This window comes from Gymnoscopelus braueri (genome assembly GCF_963280865.1).
Source record: "Gymnoscopelus braueri genome assembly, chromosome: 4".
NCBI lineage: Eukaryota > Metazoa > Chordata > Actinopteri > Myctophiformes > Myctophidae > Gymnoscopelus > Gymnoscopelus braueri.
In genome coordinates, this window is record NC_137605.1 from 30,543,434 (window position 1) to 30,568,419 (window position 24,986).

Below are 24,986 nucleotides of genomic sequence, written 5' to 3' on the forward strand. Positions count from 1 at the left end.
CACGGCCAAATAATTTACATATTAATTTGGGGGTCCTTGACATAAAAACGTTTGAGAACCACACTTACATTTAGCTTGCTCGACAGGGTGTACTAGGCCTCAAAAGTAGCCTATTGCTTAATAATGTGACAGGACTGCTAGCTAGTCTAATCATGAAGAGGAAGGGTGAAGAAACAAAAAAAGAAAAACAAAAAGAGGAACAGTTGAGTTCCCCCACGTGACATTCAGTCATAAAAGACAAGCAGGATAACAGGTTGATGGTGTAATCAATAGACGCTCTCAGCCGACACTAGATTCAAAACGACACATTAAGGTAAGTAAAACATAACTACACCTAATATTATGTTAGACCTTCTGTTTTAACTTTAACTTGTATTGTCAACAAGTAGGCTACTGTAGCTATTATGCATGTTTGCTTTTACTTTCGTTTCTGTTTAGGCTTTTAATTATTCTATTTTATGCGATTTATTTGAGCGAAACGTATGTTATGAGAAAGGCTTGATTGCCCCAAAGCAGGCTTTTAGTTAACAAGACATGGGAATTCACAACTATCTGCATTAATTCGTTTTTTGTTTTTTTTGAATTTTCAATCGGATATTTGCGTATTTATTTTCTATATAAATACTTAGTTTACAGCAAACATCACTTTCTCGATGATAAATGTTGAGAGTGATCAACTGATCATACGTATTAATAAACCTAACTAATATGATCGTAGTTTCAGTGTTGGTGTTTTTATGAGGTGTTTCATCAAATGAGAGAAATGAACATCGCAAGCGCTCTCTCTCTCTCTCTCTTTCTCTCTCTCTCTCTCTCTCAACATCAGTGGTTTTCAACCGTTTTCATATGAAGGTCCATTATCTATTCGGCCTTTTGATCCACGGATCACCGTAAGGGTCCATTTGGTTCATTTTACACTCTCAAGTCAAGAGTTAACAAGACCAGGAGACCTGGTTCTGCCAGACCCAGACTTCACATGACGTGTCAGCCTGTGTCTATGCCCATGTATGGACGAAAGGGGGACAGACTTTTATGGCTGGGGCCTAAGGACAAAGTGACCATGCCCATGTATGGACGAAACAGGTACAAAGCCTCATGTAAGCCAGACCCCCTGGGTCCGGCAAAAATCTATAAGGGTCCATTTGGTTACCTACTCTCCATTTTAGCTGGGGACCACCTTGAACCCCCTCAAGGACCACTGGTAGTCCCCGGACCACTGGTTGAGAGCCACTGCTCTACACTGTCACAGTGGCAATTTATGAATTCTGAGCATGTATCCAACAAAACATGTTGTGCAAAAAGAAAAAGTCCACATCCTCTTTTTTCCCACCTACTAAGCTAGTTTGATGTTCGTGACCATTGGCGACTCATGTCTTTTCTTCACTTTAATAGATCACACAACACATTCAAATGTAGGCTACTGTCCTAAGATTAACAACAAATAAATACATTCACAGGAACCAGCTGACTGGCACTCATTATACTGTAGGCTACATAAGAGTGGACAACGTGTCATATAAAAAAGTAAGGAAAAAATATATAAATAAAAGCGTCTACATAAAGATCAGAAGAATATCAGAGAAAATTCAAGAGTTTGACATCATTAACATCTAACACTGGAATCAATGGTCTCCAGTTGGCCTACTGTTATGACATGAATCTCATACAGTTGAATTTGATCACTCAAATTCTGCCAAGACATTTAGCTTACCTCACTTGATGGGTTGAACTCGGCTTGTTAAAGGTCAAAGGACTTCCTGTTGTTTATGTGACACCTGTTTTGTTGTCTGCACAGTATGCAGCTATAGTCATACCGTATATTGTACATAGCCTATATATAGAAGATGCTGGGTTGAGATTCATCATGTTGAAAACCTGAAAGGAAGCAACACACTTGTTGTATTGCACTGCCATGTGGGTGGAATCGGAAATGTACAAATCTACAACATCAATGAAAACATCTCACAAGCCATTAGGATGCCCCAATGCTTCTAAAATAGAGATAGAATATGCTAATAGGGAAGTGAAACACTCTATAAGCTTAAGGGAGTTTAGGCTACATTAAAACCACAAAGTTTACATTTTAGAGAGCCAGTGCTACACTACTAGCTAATTATAATAAAAATGGATGGCAGCCTAAAGAGTGACTTAAACATGCTGTTGTGCTGCTGTGTCAGTATAGCCTCGCGTGGCCAGACAATATCACACGACACACTGCCGAGGGCTAATGTGCGATGCAATTTTGCAAAGGCAGATTCGGCTGGAACCAGGCTAGTGTCAGTACCCTGTGCAAGGGTTGGGTGGCATTGTCTAATCACATTCCACACCGTGACCTCCTTTGGGTTATTCTGCTGGAGTTTAGGTTCCATCTTCGGTCTGTGCTCATAGTACTTACATGAGCATATTTTCCCCTTTAGCTCCTTTTTTATGCTGTTCAGTCTGGGTTTATTTACTTCCCTATAAGCATATTGTTTCTCATTCAATGGAGCCTTCAGCTCTTCAGTTACCCATGTCTTGTTTGGAAAATCTAGCGCACTGTTTTGGTTGGGAACGTCTTGCATTCTGTATTAAATAATACACTGGGTCAGTCCATCACTGGCATCCCCATAAGCCTCACAAAACATGCCGTACAAGGCTGTGGATGGATTGATGAATTGTTTAAGACGAGCTGATTGTGTGCAACAAGAGCAGTGTCCAGGGCTGGTGTCCAGTAGGTGGGGGTAGTCCAGTGACTGTGGGTTGCCTCAGTACTGAGAGCTTGTGTTCTGCATGGACCAGTTTGTCTCTGAGGTTGGTGTTCCGCCATAGAATATAGCATATGATTCACAGAATTTTCACATTTTCACCATATAGACCACACCCATTTCCACCTGACTATAGATTTTCAGCCATTTAGCTTTTCTTCAAAGCACACTTTTTGCTAACTACTCCTACAGATTGTTTTCCTAAACTCACACAAATCAGTACACATTAGCTCTGGAGTTATGTGATCAACATTTTTCAGATTTCATTCTGATTGGCTATGATTGGCTTCCAAATTTTACGTGATTTTTTTCCTACCAATTAGGCACAACCCAGCTTGGCGGAGATCTGCGCTCCCAGGAGCATACTTTTCTAGTATTGATTTGCAACGACCCTTAGGACAGTGGTTCTCAAACATTTTTTTTGTGCCAGGGACCCCCAGAAGATAAGATTTATGTTTTAAAAAATCTAAATTATTCAAACTGTTCCATATATATATATATATATATATATTTTTTTTTTTTTTTTATCAAATATTTTTGAATTGCCAACGTATACAAGTGGTTAAAATGATTGTGATGCTAAGTTAACTACTTTTGCCGGGGACCCCCTTGTTCCACATCTCCTGCCTATGGTTTTCTGCAACACTGAACTCTCAAATGGGGATCTTTGTAATGAGGGGTTTATGCTGCAACCCTACTATAACACGCCTACTAGGTGAGCTAGTTGTTGATGGACTGTTCTGGCTGTCATAGTCTGCATCCCGTCCTGCAATGACATTCTCAGTCACCCAAGGAAGAGTTGTTCTTGCTCTTTTCCTCGCATAAATGCACGAGCATCATGGCCATTGATGTTTTTGACTACCTCAAAACATGCCCCCCGGTGATCTTTGCCCCCACATGCCACAGAACCATGGTAGTTAATTGCTTAATTGTTTCTGCCTGTGTGGAAGCAGATATGCATTTGTTATGTGTCTCCACGCAATTAATCAGGGTTTTCCTTTAATTTGTCACCCGTCTGTATGTCTGTCATTATTAAAGAAAGGAGACCAATCGCCAAAGAATACCATTTATATAGTATGTAAAGACTATTATCTTATCATAAAATTTGCATATTTGACTATTACCTTCATCCTCTGATGTCACCACACCAGTCCCTAAGGGTGACTAGTGCAGTCAGCACTTCAAACAGAGAAATTGGTAAAAAAAAAATATATATATATGATGTATTGTATGCAATAATTACTGTCTGTGAACATCCAGTTCAAATTTGGTGACCTTATTTACAGAGATACATGTGATACTGCAGTCCCTTTCGAACCGACCACTTTCACTATTTTTCAGTTTTTTGGGAAGGATCCAAACATCAACCAAATAAATACATTTTGCATTTAAATGTTTTTCTTTACAGCCATCCATTAAAAAAGGGGGTAGGGGTATATCAGCTCATAGGGGCCTTAGTTCCTGTGAGGAAAATTCTAATACAGTCTACTACAGACAGTGAAGACTTGGGACAATGGCTCCGGTCTTATCTGTCACTCTCCACTGACTGGCTGAGGTGGGGCATTCCGATTGACAGATATCGGGATGCCAATAGTTGTGCACGCCTAGTGATCGGCTTGGTCCCGACCTGTTTGTGACTTGGGTCAATGGCTCCCGTCTGTCTGAAGGTCCACTGGCCGAGGTGAGGCATTCTGATCGACAGATATTGTCGATCAATTGTTTGCGCTGTGTGCTCGGCCTGGTCCAGCCATGTTCATGTCAGGACAGCTGAGCTGGGTGGAATTTTAATCTGTCTCTGACCCCACCTCTCTGGGTATTCTAAAGGTATAAGTTCATCTGAAAATGTGATATTGGGTAGAACTGAGGGCGACTTCGATGGGAGGCTTCTTGTTTTTCTCCTGTAATATTTGGGGGGAAAAAACAAACTCTTTTGGCTCGACTACTATATGTTTTCATCCTTCACGGAATACTATAGCAGGCGTGGATTTTCATCAGCTCTAAATTGTCTGTCTGCACAGGGACAATGTTGGGGAGTGTGCTGCTCGTTTCTCTGTGTGGATTGACTGTGGCCACATTTAACAGCCAGCTGGACCCGCACTGGCAGATGTGGAAGAAAACATATGGCAAGAACTACCAGTCACAGGTAATACGTTATGCACATGCTATATACTATAGAAAAAAGTGACACTTAATGGATAGAGGGAATCACACAATAAATATATTATGTATAAATTATTGTATTTTAAAGAGATAATACATAAGGCTAATATATATTTTTTGTTCTCAGTCTCGCTGTACATTACATTTGAAAACTGAATATAAGGAGGAAGAATAAACACTGTGTGTTCACACGCTGTGTGTGTGTGTGTGTGTGTGTGTGTGTGTGCGTGCGTGTGTGTGTGTGTGTGTGTGTGTGTGTGTGTGTGTGTGTGTGTGTGTGTGTGTGTGTGTGTGTGTGTGTGTGTGTGTGTGTGTGTGTGTGTGTGTGTGTGTGTGTGTGTGGTGTGCGCGTGTGTGCTGTGTGTGTGCATGCATGCGTGCATTTGTTCAGGTGGAGGAGCTGGGCCGCCGGGAATTGTGGGAGGAGAACTTGGAGCTGATCTCCCTCCATAACCTGGAGGCCTCCATGGGCCTACACACCTACGACCTCAACATGAACCACCTGGGAGACATGGTAAGAGGAGATTATCAGCTCATAGAATAGTGGTGGAAGAAGTACTCAGATGTTTTACTTAAGTAAAAGTACCAATACCACAATATTAAAATACTGAAATACTGTTACAAGTAATAGTCCTGTATTGGCATCAAAATATACTCACAGTAACAGTACCAAAGAAAAGTACACGCATAGCTAACCGTTTTCTTTTAACTTTCTAAATTAGCATCTTGGTAGTTTGACAATAAAGTGTGTGTCGGAGTACCATGGTTCAAGATTTCAGACTCAAGGTGTGATAGAGCACATTCCATCGTTCAGTGTAGGATATCAATCAAAGAAGGAAACAGTCCTATCTGATAAGCTTTTTTTGTATTGGTATTACTGTATGTGTGTAATTTCCTGGTCCTTATGACAGGCAATATCTGTTGTAACTGAAGTTCAAGTACTGAAACGGGCTGTAAAACGTTTTACATACTCACTCTTTTCATTTTGTTATTCCCCTTAATATCATTTGAATAAACTGCAAAAATACTCCAAAAATACTAACTGAATTTCTTGTTTCACTGATCAGTCTAACATACAGTACATTAAAATAATAACGTTTTTTGCCTCCTCACTCAGTGTTCATAATGAAACTACCAATTCATAAGATTATAATGATGATGCTGTTTTTTCCATAGCCGTCTTATATATTGACTAACATCATTGTAAGATCACTACAGTGGATGCTAAGTCTGATCATTTGTTGCCAACCTTTCCTAGTCAGCGGCTGAGATTCAGTCTCTTGCTACATTCCGTGTTCCTTCCGACCTCAAGAGGGAGCCCTCTGCTTCTGTGAGCACTAATGGTGCCCCTTTACCAGCCACTATGGACTGGAGAGAGAGGAACTGTGTCACCAGTGTCAAAATGCAGGTAAGAAAATATCTTTGTCTCAACAAAGCTCTGTCTGAGCTTAGTCCGCAGGGTTGACCAGCATGGTTGGTCAAAGAACAGACATGGGAAGAATGACGGGAACTGATGTGACATTCTGCACCAGTGGTTCTCAAACATTCTCAATCAAGGACCCTGCATTGATGTGTGTGTGTGTGTGTGTGTGTGTGTGTGTGTGTGTGTGTGTGTGTGTGTGTGTGTGTGTGTGTGTGTGTGTGTGTGTGTGTGTGTGTGTGTGTGTGTGTGAAAGCGGACCCCCATATGACAAGATGTTGTGACAGGGACCCCCATAAGAGAAGATTTGTGTTTTTAAATTTTTTTTTTCAAAATGATAAAAAATGTTTTTATTATTACGGTATTATTATTATTTCTGAATATAACCTACAAGCTGGAACCACCTCAAGGACTCCTGGGGGTCCCCGGACCCCATTTTGAGAATCAATGTTCTACACATTATGTCGTCACAGTTCCTCTCTTTGTTATTTTAGGTCATGAATCAGTTCAAGAGCTTGTTGTGCAAGTTTACAACCCACACCTAGTTTTTGTATCAGGTGTCCCAGAGTTGTTGGACTACTTGACACACACTACATTGTGTCGATTGTCGACACTTTAGATACTTTTTTATTTTTACCTTGAATGTATTTTCACACATCGTCGCCGGTTAGATCCGTTTATTTTTGCAGGATCGTGCAAACAATGAATGCAATGACATTTAACATTTGTCACGATGACCTGGTATTAGACACACTGTCCAGTCAGTGAATGAAATATTGAACTTTGAAAAGGTGTCCATCCCTCCACAGACCGGAGCCATATCCTGGCCTACCTGCTCAATGAGTTTAAACAACTCTGAACGACAAAATGTCACCAAAGAATTGCTCACTTATTTCCAATATATTCTGTTTAATACAACTTAAGCCTGTCTTACTCAGAATAGTGAAAATAGCTTATCTAGAAGCTCATAACGAGTAGCATTGCAACGCGTTTTGAGCTTGTAGATTGGCTATTTCTGCTATTTTTTTTTATTTGTCCTTTGAACATTAGAATTAATTACATTATGCCAACAGCTAATTGATGCATGTTACAGTGCACATTACAGTAATACTAAAGCCATTTTATGTGTTTGACTCCAGGGCCCTTGTGGCTCTTGCTGGGCGTTCAGTGCTGCAGGGGCCCTGGAGGGCCAGCTGGCCAAGAAAACTGGTAAACTGGAAGATCTCAGCCCTCAGAACCTGGTGGACTGCTCGTCCAAATACGGCAACCATGGCTGCGATGGAGGCCACATGGAAAAAGCCTTCCAGTATGTTATTGACAATCACGGTATTGACAGCGATGCATCTTATCCTTACAGAGGAGTGGTGAGTTCTTTTAATAAAATTGTGATGATAATAACAATAATAACAACCTTTATTTTTATGGCATGTTGTAAACTTACATTAGTCAAAATACTTGTTTGGCTATTGTATTTCTTCTGTAGATGCCAACATCTGAAAAATTATTTTGTTTGTGTAAACTCAGGTTGGACTTTTACACATTTCTTCATATGTCAGTGTTTGGAATCGGGTTGTGGATGCCCTGTATGTAGTATTATGCTCGGTTCACTTCAGTGTATCTACATGGTATTTACATGGACGAGTCTCTTCAATATAAATACATTGAAGTGAACAGTGTGTTTTGCCTGTAGGCTTCATCAGCTATTTTAAGTATGCGACATCAGTGCGGGACACCGGCGTGCAACAAAGTATAAATCAGTTTTCTTCTGGTTCACTTGCACAAGATTGACCCTGTTGTCTTGTCTCACTTCAGCAACAACAGTGCCGCTATGATCCCAAACACCGTGCAGCCAACTGCTCCCGGTACGAATTCATCCCCCAGGGGAATGAGGAGGTGCTGAAGCAGACCCTAGCCACCATCGGACCCGTGTCTGTGGCAATCGATGCCACGCGACCCAGGTTCGCCTTCTACCGCAGCGGTAGGGAACACGTTGTCAGCCGGCCCCATGGGTTGCAAATGGCCTTAAGACTTTGCACTGGACTAGAGAGTGGTTCATTGGCTTCATAGATCACAATACAGAACTTCTCTTTTTTGGTCAAAGATGTTTTATTAAGATCAGATTATAAAATGTACAATTTGTACAATGTACATTATTTTTTTTCATATATATTTAAAACAAATTTCAAAGAAAAAAGCACAGCAAATAAGACAAAAAGGAAAAGAAAACCCTCAATCCCTCCCACCCCTACTGTTCAGTGACATTACATAAAATAAAGTAGTAAAATTAAATGTTGCCATGGAAAACAAAAACAACACACCAATGGTGTCTTGTCCGTTAAGTGCTACTATTCATGTAACGAACGAGGGGCAGCCAAACCTTATCAAATTGTTTCTCTTTATTGTGTACTAGTCATTTCATTGAGACAATATTTAAATGCAGGAGCCTCCTTCTTTTTCCAATGTGTCAAATTTAACTTTTTAGCTGTAAGCAGACCATATGAGAGAAGTTGTCGCTGTGCTCTCGTCAAAATAACCTTTTCAATGTTCCCAGAATAATTAGCACAGGATCGGGATCAATATGAATACTCAAATTATGGGAGAATGTCTCACAAATCTTAATCCAATATCTCTGTATCTGAGAGCAGTTGGGGCGAAGCTGTGAAGAAGATTTGCCTCTATTTCATTACATTTCTCACAGTGCCAAGAAATATCTGGAAATATCTTGTGTAGTTTTGATTTGGAATAATGGAGTCTATGTATGAGTCGAAACTGAATGAGGCAGTGTCTGGAGTTGATAGAGCAACTTCTTGAAGACTGTCTTCCCAGAGCTCATCGGGAATTTGAGTCCCCAACTCATTTTCTAACGCCAATTTAACTGTAGTAGGGAGATTTACAGCTTGTAATGAAAATGTGACACCTTCTTGCCTGGTTCTATATTTTGGAGAAAGAACCTATCTAAGGGTGAAGGTGATGCTTTCTCAAAAGAAGGAGAAAAATTACGGAAGTAGTTCCTAACCTGTAGAAACCTAAAAGAAATGACTCCTAGGGAGTTTATATTTTTCCTGCAACTGAGCAAATGAGGCAAATGTTTCATCTATACAAAGATCACCAATTGTGCATATACCCAAGCCCTTCCACTGTATAAACACGTCATCAAGTTGGGATGGTGGAAATGAGGGGTTTCCAGCTATAGGGAGCAGGAAAGATAGTGAGTGGTTCCCAAAATAAGTTTTGATTTGTTTCCAGATCCTTATTATACTGTGAATAACATGGCATCCATTATAAATAGATTGATCTAACGTCACCGGGGATACGTTTATTGAACCCTAACAATTTGGGCGACACTGCTCCCGCTCCCACTGTACAATACAAAACTTTTAATAACATTCAATGTATCATAGTAAATTAAAACAATAATAACAATAACTTCATAGCACTATTCATATTCTTCATGACCAAGTTTCTTACATATACAAGTACCGGCCTTTTATTTAATGTGTCCATATTATTATTATTATTATTATTATTATTACAATTATTATTATTATTATTATTATTGTTGTTGTTGTTGTTGTTGTTGTTTTACACAAATAAAACCCTTAAGAGTGTGCTTTTAAGATTTAAAATGAATTCATGATTTAAGTCAATTCGCCTATCAAATCACTCATAGAATGATGTGACTTAGCCAGAGAGTAATTGAAGACAATGCATGAATGCTTAATTTATCTTGAAAGCATAGATTTGAAACGGAATGCATTTCACCACAATACCCCGTCTTGCATCATTTCAGGAGTCTACAATGACCCAAGCTGCTCACAGAGGGTCAACCATGCGGTCCTGGCTGTGGGTTATGGTACACTGAATGGAGAAGACTACTGGTTGGTTAAGAACAGGTAAAGGGATTTCACACACTTAATTCATATTCCAGTGTCCATCTGCTTCATACATACATATTAAGTGGATGTAGAGTCCATAAGACTTCCAAAGACCAAAGACATCTGTCTTTCTGTTGTTCATTTTAAATGATATATAATGATATAATTATATTATGGTACTATAAGGCCTCATTAGGTGGATTCACTGTGCCATCAATTTAACATGTTGCTAGAATCCACAGTGAGTCTAATAATGAGTGCAACTGTACAATAACCTTCATTTTGTAGTCAAATCACATCAACAAGAGAATATATCCTTAATATATATATGAAGAGAATTTCCAGGCAAATAACTATTTATCAAGTGGGGAAAGTATATTCATGTTTTATATGTATGTAAGAAGAAGCATCACCATTACCTTCCTGGAAGAATGACGTACTCGCTCTTTTTCTAGCTGGGGAGCGACGTTTGGAGACCAGGGTTACATCCGCATGTCACGCAACAACGGGGACCAGTGTGGCATTGTTCAATATGCCTGCTATCCAGTCATGTAGTTCCTGACCCAAGGAAACTATCTAAGCAATACTGGACATCCCTCTGTCTAATATATCCTTTTTCTTTTATGATTAATTTTAATATTACTTTATTTCCCCGGCCCGCAGTATTTTGTTTTTTACTTTTTTAAGATATTTGGCCAATGTGGTCAACATTAAACTATTTTATGGAAATTAAAACCCTTTATAGGAGAGAACTGTTATAACCATTTCCCAGAGAATGGAAATTAAGTTCTACCACCAGAGGGTTTGTCATACTGTTACACAGCTGCACAATAAAATTATCTGTGTTGATTTCATTTGTTGATTTGATTCAGATTTTACCCACATTTTACTGTGTGAATTGAAACACTGTGTATGTGCGCGTTTGTCTGGTGTTTCTCTGTAGGAGAGAAGAGGCCATAGATATGAGATAGGCTGTATTCACCCGATGACGCTTATTGGTATGGATTCATTGATTCGTAGCTTGCGGAGTGATTCCATGTCGAACAAACATGTCACAGAGTCCCCAGCGGACTGATTACTTCCTCTTCCATGTTTGACATGGTCTGTTCTATACTTTCCTATTTCTATGGGAGAAGCAGGCTCCATTTCCTCAAGCCTGATTATTTCTTCATACAATAGTGTTGCATGCTCAAAATAACCTATCTACAAGCTCACAATGTGTCGCGATGCAACACCGCCGTGCAATAAAGTATAAATCAGCCTTCAATCTGATACTGACATAATCTCCAGTTCTCCATAAAATAACAGAATAACACAACCAGGCCAAAATACACTTTTGGGTTACAAATGAGTCATTTTTATTTTTTAGTGCAACATCACAACAAACAATTTTCACATGAGGTATTCAAAGGGATTTTCTTTAGTTGTTGATACAAAATGTCCCACCATGATTGAAGTTTAAAGTGTTGTGTATCTTTTTTCAAAGCCTTTGGTTGGTTAGCCACATTCAATAGTAAGTCTAACACATGGACAAGAATGGCACGATAAAGCATGGTGGGTTGGTTCCAAGCCAAGGAAACGCAGACTTAGTCAAATATAATATTTCCCTCAGCTCTTCCCCGTTTAAAGCTTTTTGTATGGATTTCATTAATTCCTACTTACAACAGTGGGATCAAACAGGATTTCAACTACACTAAACATCTTGGAAAAAAGAGAGGGTGGGGTGAGGTGGTTTACAAATGTGGAAAAATAGCTTTTGTCTCCTCTGACCTTTGTTTGGGTGAGCGCTTGATTCTTGGGCTTTTTCTGTTACAGTAAGTCACATGATTCGAGTTTTCGGAAAAACAAGGAATAGGCAACGTTGATTACAGCAAGATCCTCCTTGCTTGGATTGTCACCTCCTTCTTTTTGGTCTTGAAAATGATTTTTTTATATACAGAATATGTACTAAATATGACACTCTAACATACTGGACATAAGCTTTGGCTGGGCTTGGTTGGCTCCTGTAACAGATTGATTCCAGCACATTTTGGTTTTGAATAAAAGGCATGAAGAGACAGATGGACAGACAGATAGATAGGTAACTAGATAGACAGACACCCTGACAGGATGGAATCTTTGGTTAAGGAACATCGTTGCCACACAACATCGCACACAGTTGAGGTAGATGGGTAAAGTCTTCATGTACACACAGGTGGAAGGGAGCAGGGACAAATGGGGAACAATTATGCTTAATTTATACTGTCACACGCCGAAAATGGCAGATCTACAAGCTCAGCTTGTAGATCTGCCATTTTTGGCGCGTGATACCGTCATACGACAAAGTATAAATCAGGCTTTACAGTCATAAGACTTCCATCCACAGACACCGCCTCATGTCAGTTTCTCAGTTCCAGTTTAAGATAATACTGTTTATGCAACATAAAATATTTAGCACACAGAACCTAACCACACGGGTGCTTTTTGGATCAGTACTTCAGATAGGGAACTGCTAAATCTACCCATGATACACAATGATTCAGCAGATGCCCAACAATCTTTGGTTGTTTTACTCTCACTCAACAAATGTTGCTATTTTAACCATATGCTTTGCTTTCCCTCAGTTTTGCTGTTTTATTATTTATGCTCCCAGCTGACTGCTTTCACCCTGGCTGCAGCCCTCAGTTCAGGGTCAAGTTTTCACAAAATCCACTAGGGGGTGCCGCAGGCTACAATGGCAGCATAGATGACCTGCGTTGGCCTACAGAATTCACTCTGACCTGGAAAGGCGGAGGACTCCCCTCAGTTGACGCAGAACAGAAGGTGACTGGTTAAATACAAATAGCTTGGTCTCCACTTTGGATCAGACTCATGGTCAAGTATGACAAAAGAGGACCCTAAAATATGTCACCTTGTCTCAGGTTAAGTACCATGAGTGACAAGGAAACGGTCAGGAAAGGAAAGTTTCTTATTTTTCTTCTTCTATGGACCAGATCCAACCTCGTGCCGCCACCTCCACCCCCCTTCGTTCTCAGCATGCGTACAATTGTTGCTCATTAAAGTTTAATTCACTGCCATGCCCCCCACCCCCCTTCAACTGCCCCATACCCCCGCCCTCCCATTCTAGATGATTCAGCCACCTCTCTGATCTCCCTCCCGCCCCCTGTGAATGCGCCCTAAAGCCCACAGGTCTGGCCGAGAGCGGACCCCAGACCATGTACCCAGAGAGGAGACCAGGGATGAAAAAAGCCCTCTCTTTGAAGTCAGCAAAAAAGTCGATGGCCTCTTTCATGACCGCCCGTCTTTCAAGTGCACGCTGTGAAAGGGGCCCCAGCAGCACACGCCCCTTCGAATGTTAAAGACAGACAGAGGGCGGAGAATGGTCAAACTCAGCCTCGGTTCAGACACACTCTTTTGCCACATTTGACAAATGGTCAGATGAGTCAGGTTCTGTGTGGTAACCGCGTCAATCCAAACTTAACAGGGCCAAAGTGCAGGGAATCACACAGCACTATGCACCACAGAAGACCGGGACACAGCCCTAAGAACCTATTGGAACTGAGAGAACTGGGAGAAGGGTTTGGCGCATGGAAGACGGATATTTTACACAGACATAGTGACTAGAGAGTCTGTGCTGCATCGGTGAGGGGAGTCACAGCCATGCAGTCCCCAGGCAGATGCACAATACACGTTTGCATGTGGTCCTGAAGGACTCGCACTCAAAGGCCTCCGTACACCGCTTTAAGTGGGTCCCCCTGGACACAGTGCACGCTCTGCTGAATGGCATTGGTTTGAACACAACTTTACAAGAAACCTGTGAACCTATGGGATGTCACATCATTATTATTATCATCGTTATTATCATTATTATTATTACCACAACATTCAAACAAGCTTTGGCCTTGGCATAACAGCTGACCATAGAGACATTTGCAAGAGTAAAGAAATCCCCATTATTCTACATTAAAAACAAAACAAAAACAAAGGCCAGGCCTTAAAGATAGAGATACATACTGTAACATCACTGGGTGAGGGTGTGGGTGGATACAGGAACTGGTAAGGGTTCAGGAACAAGGGGAATACAGGAACGGGGGTTCAGGTCGTACATTCAGGGAGGATAATCTTAATCTTTGGTATTACGATGGGATCCTACAGCTAAAAGTGCCCATCAGGAAAAAGTCTTCAGTTTCACACAGACATACAAAGCATCGTTAAATAAATACTTACAGTATATAGATAGCATAAATAAATAACCAAATAAATAGAGAGAAAAAGAAAAAAAGGGAAAAACAATAAATACACAAAAGCAGTCATAAATATGTTGATCGGATCGGCAAATTGCATTTTAAACCTTCTTGCTCCAATTCAACTGGCTATAAGGAGGCATGTTAAAAACCATTCCTTTGTGGACCAAAAATGACCTTGCACGCCAAGCAGGGCCTGAACAACTGCCCCACACTTCCAACGTGTTTCTATAAATAGAGTGATGTGCTTGATATCTGTACAAAAGGGCTGAAAGAATCACATTCCTCCATTTTCTAGACATCTGTAAAAAAAGATTTTGCAATGGAGCAGAGGTTGTGTTCAGCTGAGTTGTTTGGAAATATGCAAGTGGAAAAAAGAAATACTACAACATCACTATACATTGTGTCGGGTGTACGTCTTTCCTCCAGAGCCTTTGTGTTCAAAGGGTGTTTCTTCTTTTTCAGTCAAAAATGGCTATGGAGCTTTTGACTGGAAGCTCAGTCAGTGTCTTAAAGCTAGAAGGTTGCACCAATGAGGCTCTGCTTCCCACATCCCTCGGAATCCTTTGCCTCTTTTTATTGATCCTGTCCCAGTGTACGGTGATATACACGAACAGTTCCCTCCTTGAAAACTCTGATTCATTCAAGTCGGGACCGTCTTCACAGAAAATAGGGAAGGACAGCCAAGGTTTCCGGTTGACAGTAATGATTGACAGCTGGGAGAGTCATGGACACAGAGGAAACCTCCTGATAATTCCGGATTCGGAACTTGGAACACCTCTGTAGTCCTGTGAACCATAACCATGGCAACATATGCTAAGAAAAGGGGTAGTAGGTTCTTCAGAAAAAAAGCTTGTATGTGATGGACTGGTGTTAAAAAAAATGCCTATTTCTCTCTTTTCACCATGATTCTTGAGAAAAAATAGGGCTTAAGGACATGGGGAATTAAATTAGTCTAACAGATGGTGAACATTTTGATTAGGAAATTACACAATGGAGCTCTCCAGCTGTGAGTGAGCAACACCTCTTGATTCTTCACATCGGAGAGATGACTTTAGATTTGAAGGTACATCAAAATATTCTTCCTCCTGATTTGCAATACCCTCATGATCTCTAATCTACATAATCAAAATAACGAGATGGTGTCTGTGTAAGGGTGTGACTCTTCAAGTCAAATCAACTTATATGCACCCTTGACTATACAACGTAGGACCTCATATCCTACAATCATATCATTCTTGGTATCGCCCCCTTCCATTTCAAGGGGGCGATCAACTTTGGTTTGAAAAAATGCTTCAAGATACTTCATAAAAACTTCAATATTAGCCGCCTCGGTCGCTCCCTGATAACGAGGAGGACATTATTTCGGCCGATCTCTGCCCAGACCAGTCTATGTGCCCCCTTGCTCCCTCAGCACCTTCCCGTGTTGCATCTCCAGTGTGTTCTTCCATCAGGCCGTGCTGCAGGACACAGCGGAGGATGAGACGCTGGAGCCCGAGGAGCCAGTGGAGGAGGGACGGCCCTCCTCCGCCCACTTGTTGACGTTGCGGCGGCGGGCATTCATGAAGAAATTGCTAACGGTAGAGAGCTCCAAGCCCAGCTGCTGGGAGATGGTGATCTGCAGGTCTTTGGCTGGTCGGTGGTTCTCCCTGAAGATGGCCAAGAGGGTGCGTCGCTGCAGGTCAGTGAACACCAGCCTGGTGCGCTTGGGGCCCTGGTTGCGCTCTAGCTTGCTCTGCTCCTGCTCCTTCCGCTTGCAGGCTGAGGGCAGATGGGGAAATAAAATGGAATCAAATAAATAAATACAATTCAGGGGGGGGTGGATTGGTTAGCTAACAGACTGGCTGCATAACTAGGACAAATGGATTAACTGGGAGAAAGGGGATTTGTTGAAAGAAAACAGATTAGCTAAGCAACTTTGATTAGTTAAAAGAGATGAATCAGCGACTTGTTTCATTGCACAGTAAAGGAATTAAGATGTTCACACGATCACATCTTATTGCCAGTGAGCTGCTGTAGCCTACTTAAAATAAACTAGATAACTAGGCCCAGCTAAATCTCCGATGTTATCACCATGGTCTCTATACACAATGGTTGAGTACAGTGTAAACTGTAAAGCCTGCTGACAATGTGCAAATCACGATACTGCCCCCTGCCCAACCCCCAGGAAATAAAAACCTTATACTCACACACATATACCCAGATTACCCACACACTTAATTAATCTTAGAAGAGCTAATTATAGATGATAAATGCACCCGTACTCCTTTGAAGAAGTGCATGAAACTAATGCAATAAGTATTCACAACGTAAAAAGAAAATTGACAGTTTTGTCATAAATTGCATCTATGAAATGAGGTGGCATTTACTAAATTATCCACTCTTTATCATTTTATTCTTTTGCATTTCCCACTGAAAGAAATGAGAAAGTGCAACAAACTAACACATTTGAAAATCGAACAACAAATGTATTTATAATCTACTATAATTTTTATAAATTGTCCCAATGCCAAAGTTTTTAAACTCAGCCAAATTCAGTGAATGACAGCAGTTGTGAAACATCTAAAAAATCCTTTCACAGTATTCATGTAGCCAAGACCTATCATGTTCACGCCATAACAAGACTCAGAATTCAAGAATCAGTTCCTTGAGGAAAATCTACAAGATTACTCAGTAAAACATTCAATGTAGTCCACTAAAGGAGTTTGAGGATACAGCATTGTGTGTAGGTTGGGCTCTTTTGGGAATGAGATGTGTTGAATTCAGTGTGTTCATTGTTGAACCTTCCTCCCCTCCCGTGGTGGTCATTGCCTCTCACCACATACACGCTCAGGAGTTCTCAAACACTTCCATGCTGGACTATAATAAATAAATTACACTGTTGGAGCATCTAAAATGGGATAATCCTTTCTTTCAAGAACCCCCAAATTGTCATAGCCTCTGGCTGCAGGCCCCCTAACGAGAAATTGCTTTAAAAAAGCTACAACCTCTATAACGATTTGTGGTGCGTTGTGAGCTTGTAGATCTACTATTTTCGCAATTTTTTAAAAATGTAGCAAATATTTAGAAAAACATGGCTGATCTACAAGCTCACAACGCGTGGCAATGCGATGCGTTGTGAGCTTGTAGATAGGCTATTTTGAAGAAAAAAAATGTTAAGTGAGTAACCAGGAAAAGATATATAATGATATTAAGAAATCCAAAATCACAGACGATATCTAGTCTAACAACACGATACATCAATATAATATTGATGTATGTATAATTGAGAGTGACAAACTGTGGAAAGTGGATTTTACTAAACAAGTCAATAAGAAGATGGCTATTAGTCCTATACAGTGTAGGCCAGGCACCATGCTTTTTTCATGTGCTAACGCTTCTGCCTGTCATTGACTCATTGGCTATCAATCTGTTTCTGCTGTATTTAGTGTGTGTGTGTGTGTGTGTGTGTGTGTGTGTGTGTGTGTGTGTGTGTGTGTGTGTGTGTGTGTGTGTGTGTGTGTGTGTGTGTGTGTGTGTGTGTGTGTGTGTGTGTGTGTGTGTGTGTGTGTGCCCGCACGTGCGCGTGCACACACACTCACGTGTACATATTCCTCTTGGTCAGTAATCCTCTCCCTCTGTCTTTCTTGCCGAATTGAATGGCTAATTTGAGTCTGACAGCCTAATATGCTGTGTACTGGACTTCTATGGTTCTTTCGGATATATACGTATACGCAAGAGTATATGATTCAGCATCATGAATCATGAATACATTATATATAATATTATATATAATAATAAATATATCATATTTTGGATGTTTCTATAAATATGGGATTTCTAATATATTTTTGGGGCTTTTCTTCCTTTACTGGATAGTACAGTGAAGAGTGACAGGAAACAGGAAGGGACACGCAGAAAAGGCCGCCGGGCCAGGGAATCGAACCCACGACTTGCTGTCAGGCTGCATTAGAGCCTATGTCGTATGCGCCTTAACCACTATCAGTACCCCTATAAATGAGGAATTTCTAACAACTAGTAGCTCAATGTCTGCAATGATCAATTCCTTTGCTGCGCTTACATTTTTTTTAATAGTGACTAGCAATTATGATGGATTCAACATGCCCCGTTTTCTCATAAAAACCATTAACTTAATTTTGTCAAACTAATTTGGTAGGTTTTAGCAGCAGGCAGCCATTCACAGTAGTTTTGCTAAGGCCTAACTGTATTTTTGAGCAAGTAAGTAGCAGTAGCAGTAAGTTGGTATGATGGTAGCAATTATTTATTATTTAGGGGTCAGGGAGGCATTACATGATGCTGCTTATGCCTAGGTTACCAAAATTGCCACTTCGCCAGGACCACCACACCACCTCTAAAGTTACAGAAAACACAACACCAATCTCTGTCTTTGTGTACGGAGCCAACACATCCTCCCTCTTGTCTCTCTATCTCTATCTCTCTCTCTGTCTGTCTCCTCCACTTCCCCTCTGCCTAGCCTTAGTGGACACTTCAACATCATTAGTTTCTCATAAAAGTCATTTACATGTGGCGGCAAGAGTGAGTGATAATCACTTTAGAGAGAACTAATTTATTTTCTATTAAAGGGGGTTACGTCAGAGGTGAGTGAAATGAGCAGAGTCGGCAGAGTGTTTAGAAGCCCTAAGTGGACTAAAACATATTTGGGCGACTCGTGTAATTACCTAAATGCACACTTTTAGAGGTTTCAATCAGCAATGTGTGGTGGAGTTTTTCTTTTCTTTTTTGTGTCTTTTTTTTTTTGCTGATGGTATGAAATGGGCTTTTAAGTGTAAGCATTGGTGTACATGCACACACACTTAAATGGATTCTCTATCTCTCTCTCGCACGCACGCACGCACGCACGCACGCACACACACACACACACACACACACACACACACACACACACACACACTCACACTCACACTCACACACACACACACACACACACACACACACACACACACACACACACACACAACGAGGCTATACCTTTGGTCCCAAAGCAGCACTGAGACGTTCAATTGATTGGCTTATATCTCCCCATTGAGAAACATCTCACACGCTGCTGTGCACTGATACTGATGTTTACTGTATGGCCGGCACCTCAGTAGCAACCACATAGTGGCAAATATCTCTCATCAGTAGAGCACTTGAAAAATAAGTGTGACCTTAATGCCGTCCTTTCCACACCAGTGCCATCATTATTATCACAAAGAGCATCACATATGAGACTGCTATACAGCACCATATAGCATTGATTGCTTTGACAACCGCCTGCATTTCTGAACCTCATACATTGAATTACACATGAATAAATCTCATGTTAATTCCCGGTGTATATTCGCTTCCAATCACCATCTGAAGGAAGCATTTGACTAGAGGATGCACTCTTGTCAACTTGAGAGTGCAGAGGGGCCGTTAGCTTTTAGACATCTACAGCTCGTTTGCATTTCTGAGAGGTATCGAACCATGTCTCATTAAAATCCAAACAGTCCAAGATGTCAGAAATTATGTCAATGTTTTAATATTATATAGATTATAATAATATAGTTTATATTCCAAATGTTACATTTTTCACTATGAATACACCTTACCGGCTACACCTGGATTGGAGAAGTGTGCAGAAGGCATTCTATGGTGCACTCACAGCTACAGTACATGTAGTAATGAAAGGAGTGACATGATAGCGGTGGTTAGCTGGCTTGTACCGTGGATTTATGGGCTGATGGAGGAGTCAGGATGCCCGACCACTCTTTTTCCTCCGCCCCTCCGTCCCTCCTGTGCCTCCCAATCCTTACCGACGATCATAACGCCGACCATTAAGTAAATGCTTCCTTATGCTGTAATCATGTGTAAAAGGCTCACAATTACCATGCTATAAATCCCTGGCACTCGGGCTACTCCTGGAGACATAAATATTCCCCTATAGGGTTCTTATGATCGTGGGAACAGCCCCTAATCATGATGTATGCCCCTGTCTCGTGTTGCTGAAACGTGATCGAAAGCCCTTTCCCTACCCCCCGGCGTCTGAACCTACATCCCCCTCACCACCACCCCCCCCCCCCCCTCACAGCCTGCCCCCCTCCCTGCCCCCCCCCCCAAACATCCCCACCACCCCTCCAGCCCCAGCCCCAGCCCACCCCCTGCTGATTTCTTGGGCCAGGGGCTGATAGAAATTATTGATTAAATCTGTGCAGCTCAGACTCCTCGACCCACAGAGGCTGGTTAACCCTTTCAGCACCAGAGTGGGGGAGCTGCTAAAACCAGATAAAGAATAAATAAATAAGTAAATCAACTCTGTTTGTTTGGGGAGGACCATGCTGCTAAGGCCATATTAGCTTGTTTACGATTCCTGATATGCATACGCCGTCCTCTGTGACCTTTGAGCTTTTGTTAACCGAATGTGAACTGTATGCAGCAATGGATGGGTCTTTGTGGCTTTCATTACTAAGGGGGGATGGGGGGGTAGGCAGGCAGTGCAGCCGACACATAAACCACATTGACCTTTCTTATTCATTTAGACCTTTAGTCAAGGGCTTCAGCCATCATCTTTAAAGTTATAGTCTCTGATCCCCCTCCTCTCGACTTAAAGTGTTGGAGCACGGCTGTGTGGTCTTTATCCTGCTTCGCCTGCCTCCTTCTTGGGCTAAATCCTGATTGCCTACTCCACACAGCCTAAGGTCGGGCTGAAGATGCATCTCATATACAGTGCAGTAATCCAATAGAGCATAACCACCACAAACCACAGGGAAAAAAACACATACTGCAGATAAATCCAAGGGATCACCTCCCGCTCTGTGTAAGTACTGCACAGTGTCGTCGCATAGAGACATGTATGAAAGGAAAATGACAACTAAAAGTCTATAATGATGTTGACTGCATTTGCCTCAGATGCTCTGTACAGCAGCCCCCAATACTGGACAGATAGCAGGGAATTATCAGAACAACAGATTATTGCTGGCTGACACTGTCATGTTGAAGGGTACGGTATGGTATGTATTTAAGCGAGTGCTGCATTAAGGAGGATCATTTTAAAACTCGAGGCGTAAAGCAGAGAGTGCTTGAGTTATCTTCAGACTAGGGAGCACAGGGCACTCTGCATTCTAATTCCAGTCTCGATTTGCCGATGCGGCCGAGGTGTGTGTGGGCAAGGCGTGCTGCTCTTTCCCATGGAAATCAATAGAGGCTTGTAATTAAACAAAAGGGGGTTGGCCAGGGAAGAAAAAAAACAACCCCCTTGGAAAGTAGGTTATGTAGAAAAGTGCCGAGCTGTCCAAATTGTGGCTTTGCCAAGAACTAAAATATGCAAGTTTAGGCCATGTGGGAGTGAGAGAAAAGCATTGTCAAATGTTAGCATGCTGGTAATACATTCTCTGCGTAGGGCCCTTAATTTTTTATGAGCATGATTGATCCGCTGCTTAGATTTTGAGCGGTGGGTTGTTAAAAAATGTCTCTGTTTGTAAAGACGAATAAGCTAAAAATTATATGTAATGCATAATTCCAGACAAAATAAAGACAAAAGATGTAACACTCACTTTTATCCTGCTAAATAGAAATGGGTATGCATCTCGAATACACTGCAGAAAGACTGCCCATAAACCAGCTGTCTTTAGAGCAACATTTCTGCACAATTACAGTATCTCCAAGCCTAATTCATCACTTCGTAACCGGTTTGGGTGTGATTGGTGTAACACTTTGTTGAACGGAGGTTGTACACATGTGCTCTGAGAGCCGAACAATCAAAGATCAATAATTGTGAGGGGATTGCAAGAGTGCACAATCATTACCTATGAACCCTATTGTGCTGTTGGGCTTAATCAGTTGAGCTGCTGACAGAGAGCGAAAAGCAGTGATCAACTGGGCTGGCTTACACACACGTACTGCTCACAGACCCCCACAGTGAGCAGCCCACTTGCAGAAACACACAGACACACTCCCCTCTGCTCATCTCATATTACTGTGTTCACTTGGATCTCTTTCTGTGCCTCGTGTATCAGATGGGTTCTTGGTCCCTATGGAGGCACAACACTGTAACATTGCACTGTACACCGTGCTGTCTTGTCTTCAATCCATATCCCCCAAGAATATCAAATGTCAAGCAGCAGATTACATTCTGCCTTTTAAAAAAAAGAAATCTTTCTTCCTAGAAGTCAGTATGAATATTGCATGCTCTTCCACTTAACCAATCATTTATTCTGTTTTCCAAGATAATAGAATATTGTAGAGAATGAATAAAAAGCAAAGTGTGGTGCCTCTGTGTAAAACAACAGAAACAAATGCATTTCTTTTTAGCCTAGCATTAATTGCTTCTGTGACGATGTTGATAAGAAATGTCTGGCGAAAGCTCAATCTCAATTTACATCAACCACCGTGCCAAGTCAACTTCAGCCAAGCACAGAGCAGATATAAATCACTGTTAGAATCAATCAGTGGCTCTAGAATGGCACATCTGCACAAATTATTTTGTGGACTGGAAAGCGATTAAATTTCCAACTGCTGCCCATGCTGATCTTCATGGTTCATTTAAGAAGAGGGCAAATGTCTGTGGCTCTTTTGATTAGAGCTACTGTACAGATCAATAGGGGCAGTGTGTGAGCAAAGTAAACAAAGGGACTGGACATATGGCCTGTTTCTGTCTGGACTGTCCTCAATGTATCCCTGAGTTCCTTCTAGTGTTTAAGATCAAGCCAAATAGTGGTATGAACTGGGCTAATATCAGTAGGATTGTCTCGCTTTTCTTCAAATCCTGACCTGAGCAGCATACTGAACTCAGAGAAGAGAATTTTGTGGAAGACATAGAGAGGGAAGGTGCTTGGGGAAAACAAGGCGAGTGAGTGAGTTTGTGTGTATGTGTTTGTTTTCAAATCATATTTTAGTCGTGTGTGTGTGTGTGTGTGTGTGTGTGTGTGTGTGTGTGTGTGTGTGTGTGTGTGTGTGTGTGTGTGTGTGTGTGTGTGTGTGTGTGTGTGTGTGTGTGTGTGTGTGTGTGTGTGTGTGTGTAGCTGTGTAGCTGTGTAGCTGTGTAGTTGTGCATGGGGAGAGAGCAAAGGCATATCTTACCCTCCAGCCGGAGTGAGGCCATCCTTTGAAACTCAGGCTCCTGGAGCCAGCGCTGCATCCTCTTGAAGGTCTCACGGCCGGACTTGAGCTTGCCCCAGGGCTTGGGGTTCCTCAGGAGGTCAGACAGTGTGCCCTGTGACCTACACAGGACCCTCTCTGCAAAGATGGCCTGAGGGATGCTGTACCTCTTCAGCTCAGTGATGATCCTCTGGGCCACGTCTCTGGTGTTGATCTCCTCTCCTGCCTGCCCTCCTCCCCCAATGCCACTGGCACTGCCAGGTTGCACACCGGGCAACATGCCCTCGCTCATGGGCGAGGACGAGGCTGAAGAGGATGAGTGTAGATGCTCCCCCATCTTGGAGGCCTGCTGGCCGGGGTGGTGGTGAGGCTGGTAGTGCTGACTGTAGAGGTGAGGATGGTGGCCCGGTACGTGTTGGTGGGCGTCCATTTTGTTCAGCTGATGGCCCACCGAAGCATCGACTCCTCCAAGTCCAGGCGGGGACATCTCCCGGGCAAAATCTGATGTCCGACAGAAGATGTTCCCTCCGTGCACTTCGTACCCACCAGGAAGCATCTGGCCCCCGCTGCCATTGGGGCTGTTTCCCAGGCTCCCATAACCATGCATGGATGAGCCCAGGCCTGAGCCGGTGGAGGGTGGGGATAGACTCTGGGACATAGCCAGATCCTTGCCATACGGGTTATAGAAGTTGCCACTGAGGCCTCGGTCCTCACGCATCAGGGTGAAGCTCCCAATGACATTGCTGACCGGCAGGCAGGGATGGTGGTGATGGTGGTGGAATTTGTCATCAAAGGGCTGAAGAGGGGTGAGGGTGGTGTAGGTGCTACCACAACTGGATGGAGCATCCCCGCCATAGCCCAGCGCTGACATGGAGTGGTCAAAGCCTGGTGGACGATGTTCTGGCTCTAGGGACATGGTGGGCCCCCCTAGGGAGGGCCTGGGGAAAGCAGCTGAAAGATCCCGAGCATGTAGCATGGGCCTGCCATCCTGGCCATGCGCCAGCTCCGGGTGGCTGTGGAGGGACATCTCCCCTAGACCCCCATCCATTTTTTTAAAAATTCCCCCAAAAATATTTTGTTTCTTGGCTGAAAATGTCGTTTTATTATTATTGTTGTTATTCGAATCTGTCTTGTTATTGTTGCTCAACAGCCAGGCTAACCGTCTGGAAGGTCTCTTGTTACACGGGAGTATGGATTTATTGATCGGTGAATTAATTGATTTCCTGGCTTATGGGGTGTCTAATTAATTATCTGATAAAGTTAAGTAGTGTCTTCAAACTCCCTGGAAGTCCAGTAAAATGAGTGTGCAACGGTAGAAACGAGTGGGAACCTCAACTATCATATTATTGTCATTTGTGCAACAACACTCCTCGCCCCTCTCTCTCTCTCTCTGGTGCTGAAAGGTGTTCTTCGGCAGATGCCTTGCTTTTGTGCCTGCATGAGATGAAGATACGCGGAATTACTCTGGTGCCTCTAAAGTTGTACC

The 24,986-nt window shown here is 42.2% G+C and overlaps 2 protein-coding genes across 2 annotated transcripts; one reads left to right on the forward strand and one right to left on the reverse strand.

Moving 5' to 3' along the window:
* Window positions 1-191: 191 nt before the first annotated feature.
* Window positions 192-11,053, forward strand: LOC308083226 (cathepsin S-like). Its single transcript, XM_080425468.1, has 8 exons — window positions 192-313; window positions 4,763-4,887; window positions 5,296-5,418; window positions 6,163-6,312; window positions 7,464-7,688; window positions 8,137-8,302; window positions 10,115-10,217; window positions 10,655-11,053. Exons 2-8 carry the CDS (start codon window positions 4,768-4,770, stop codon window positions 10,752-10,754), a joined length of 987 nt encoding a protein of 328 aa, XP_080281594.1. The 5' UTR covers window positions 192-313; window positions 4,763-4,767; the 3' UTR covers window positions 10,755-11,053.
* Window positions 11,054-15,872: 4,819 nt separating this feature from the next.
* Window positions 15,873-24,548, reverse strand: onecutl (one cut domain, family member, like; the record flags this gene model as incomplete). The annotated part of the gene is made up of 2 exons (XM_080425462.1): window positions 15,873-16,183; window positions 23,483-24,548. 2 exons carry the CDS (start codon window positions 24,546-24,548, stop codon window positions 15,873-15,875), a joined length of 1,377 nt encoding a protein of 458 aa, XP_080281588.1.
* Window positions 24,549-24,986: the final 438 nt, after the last annotated feature.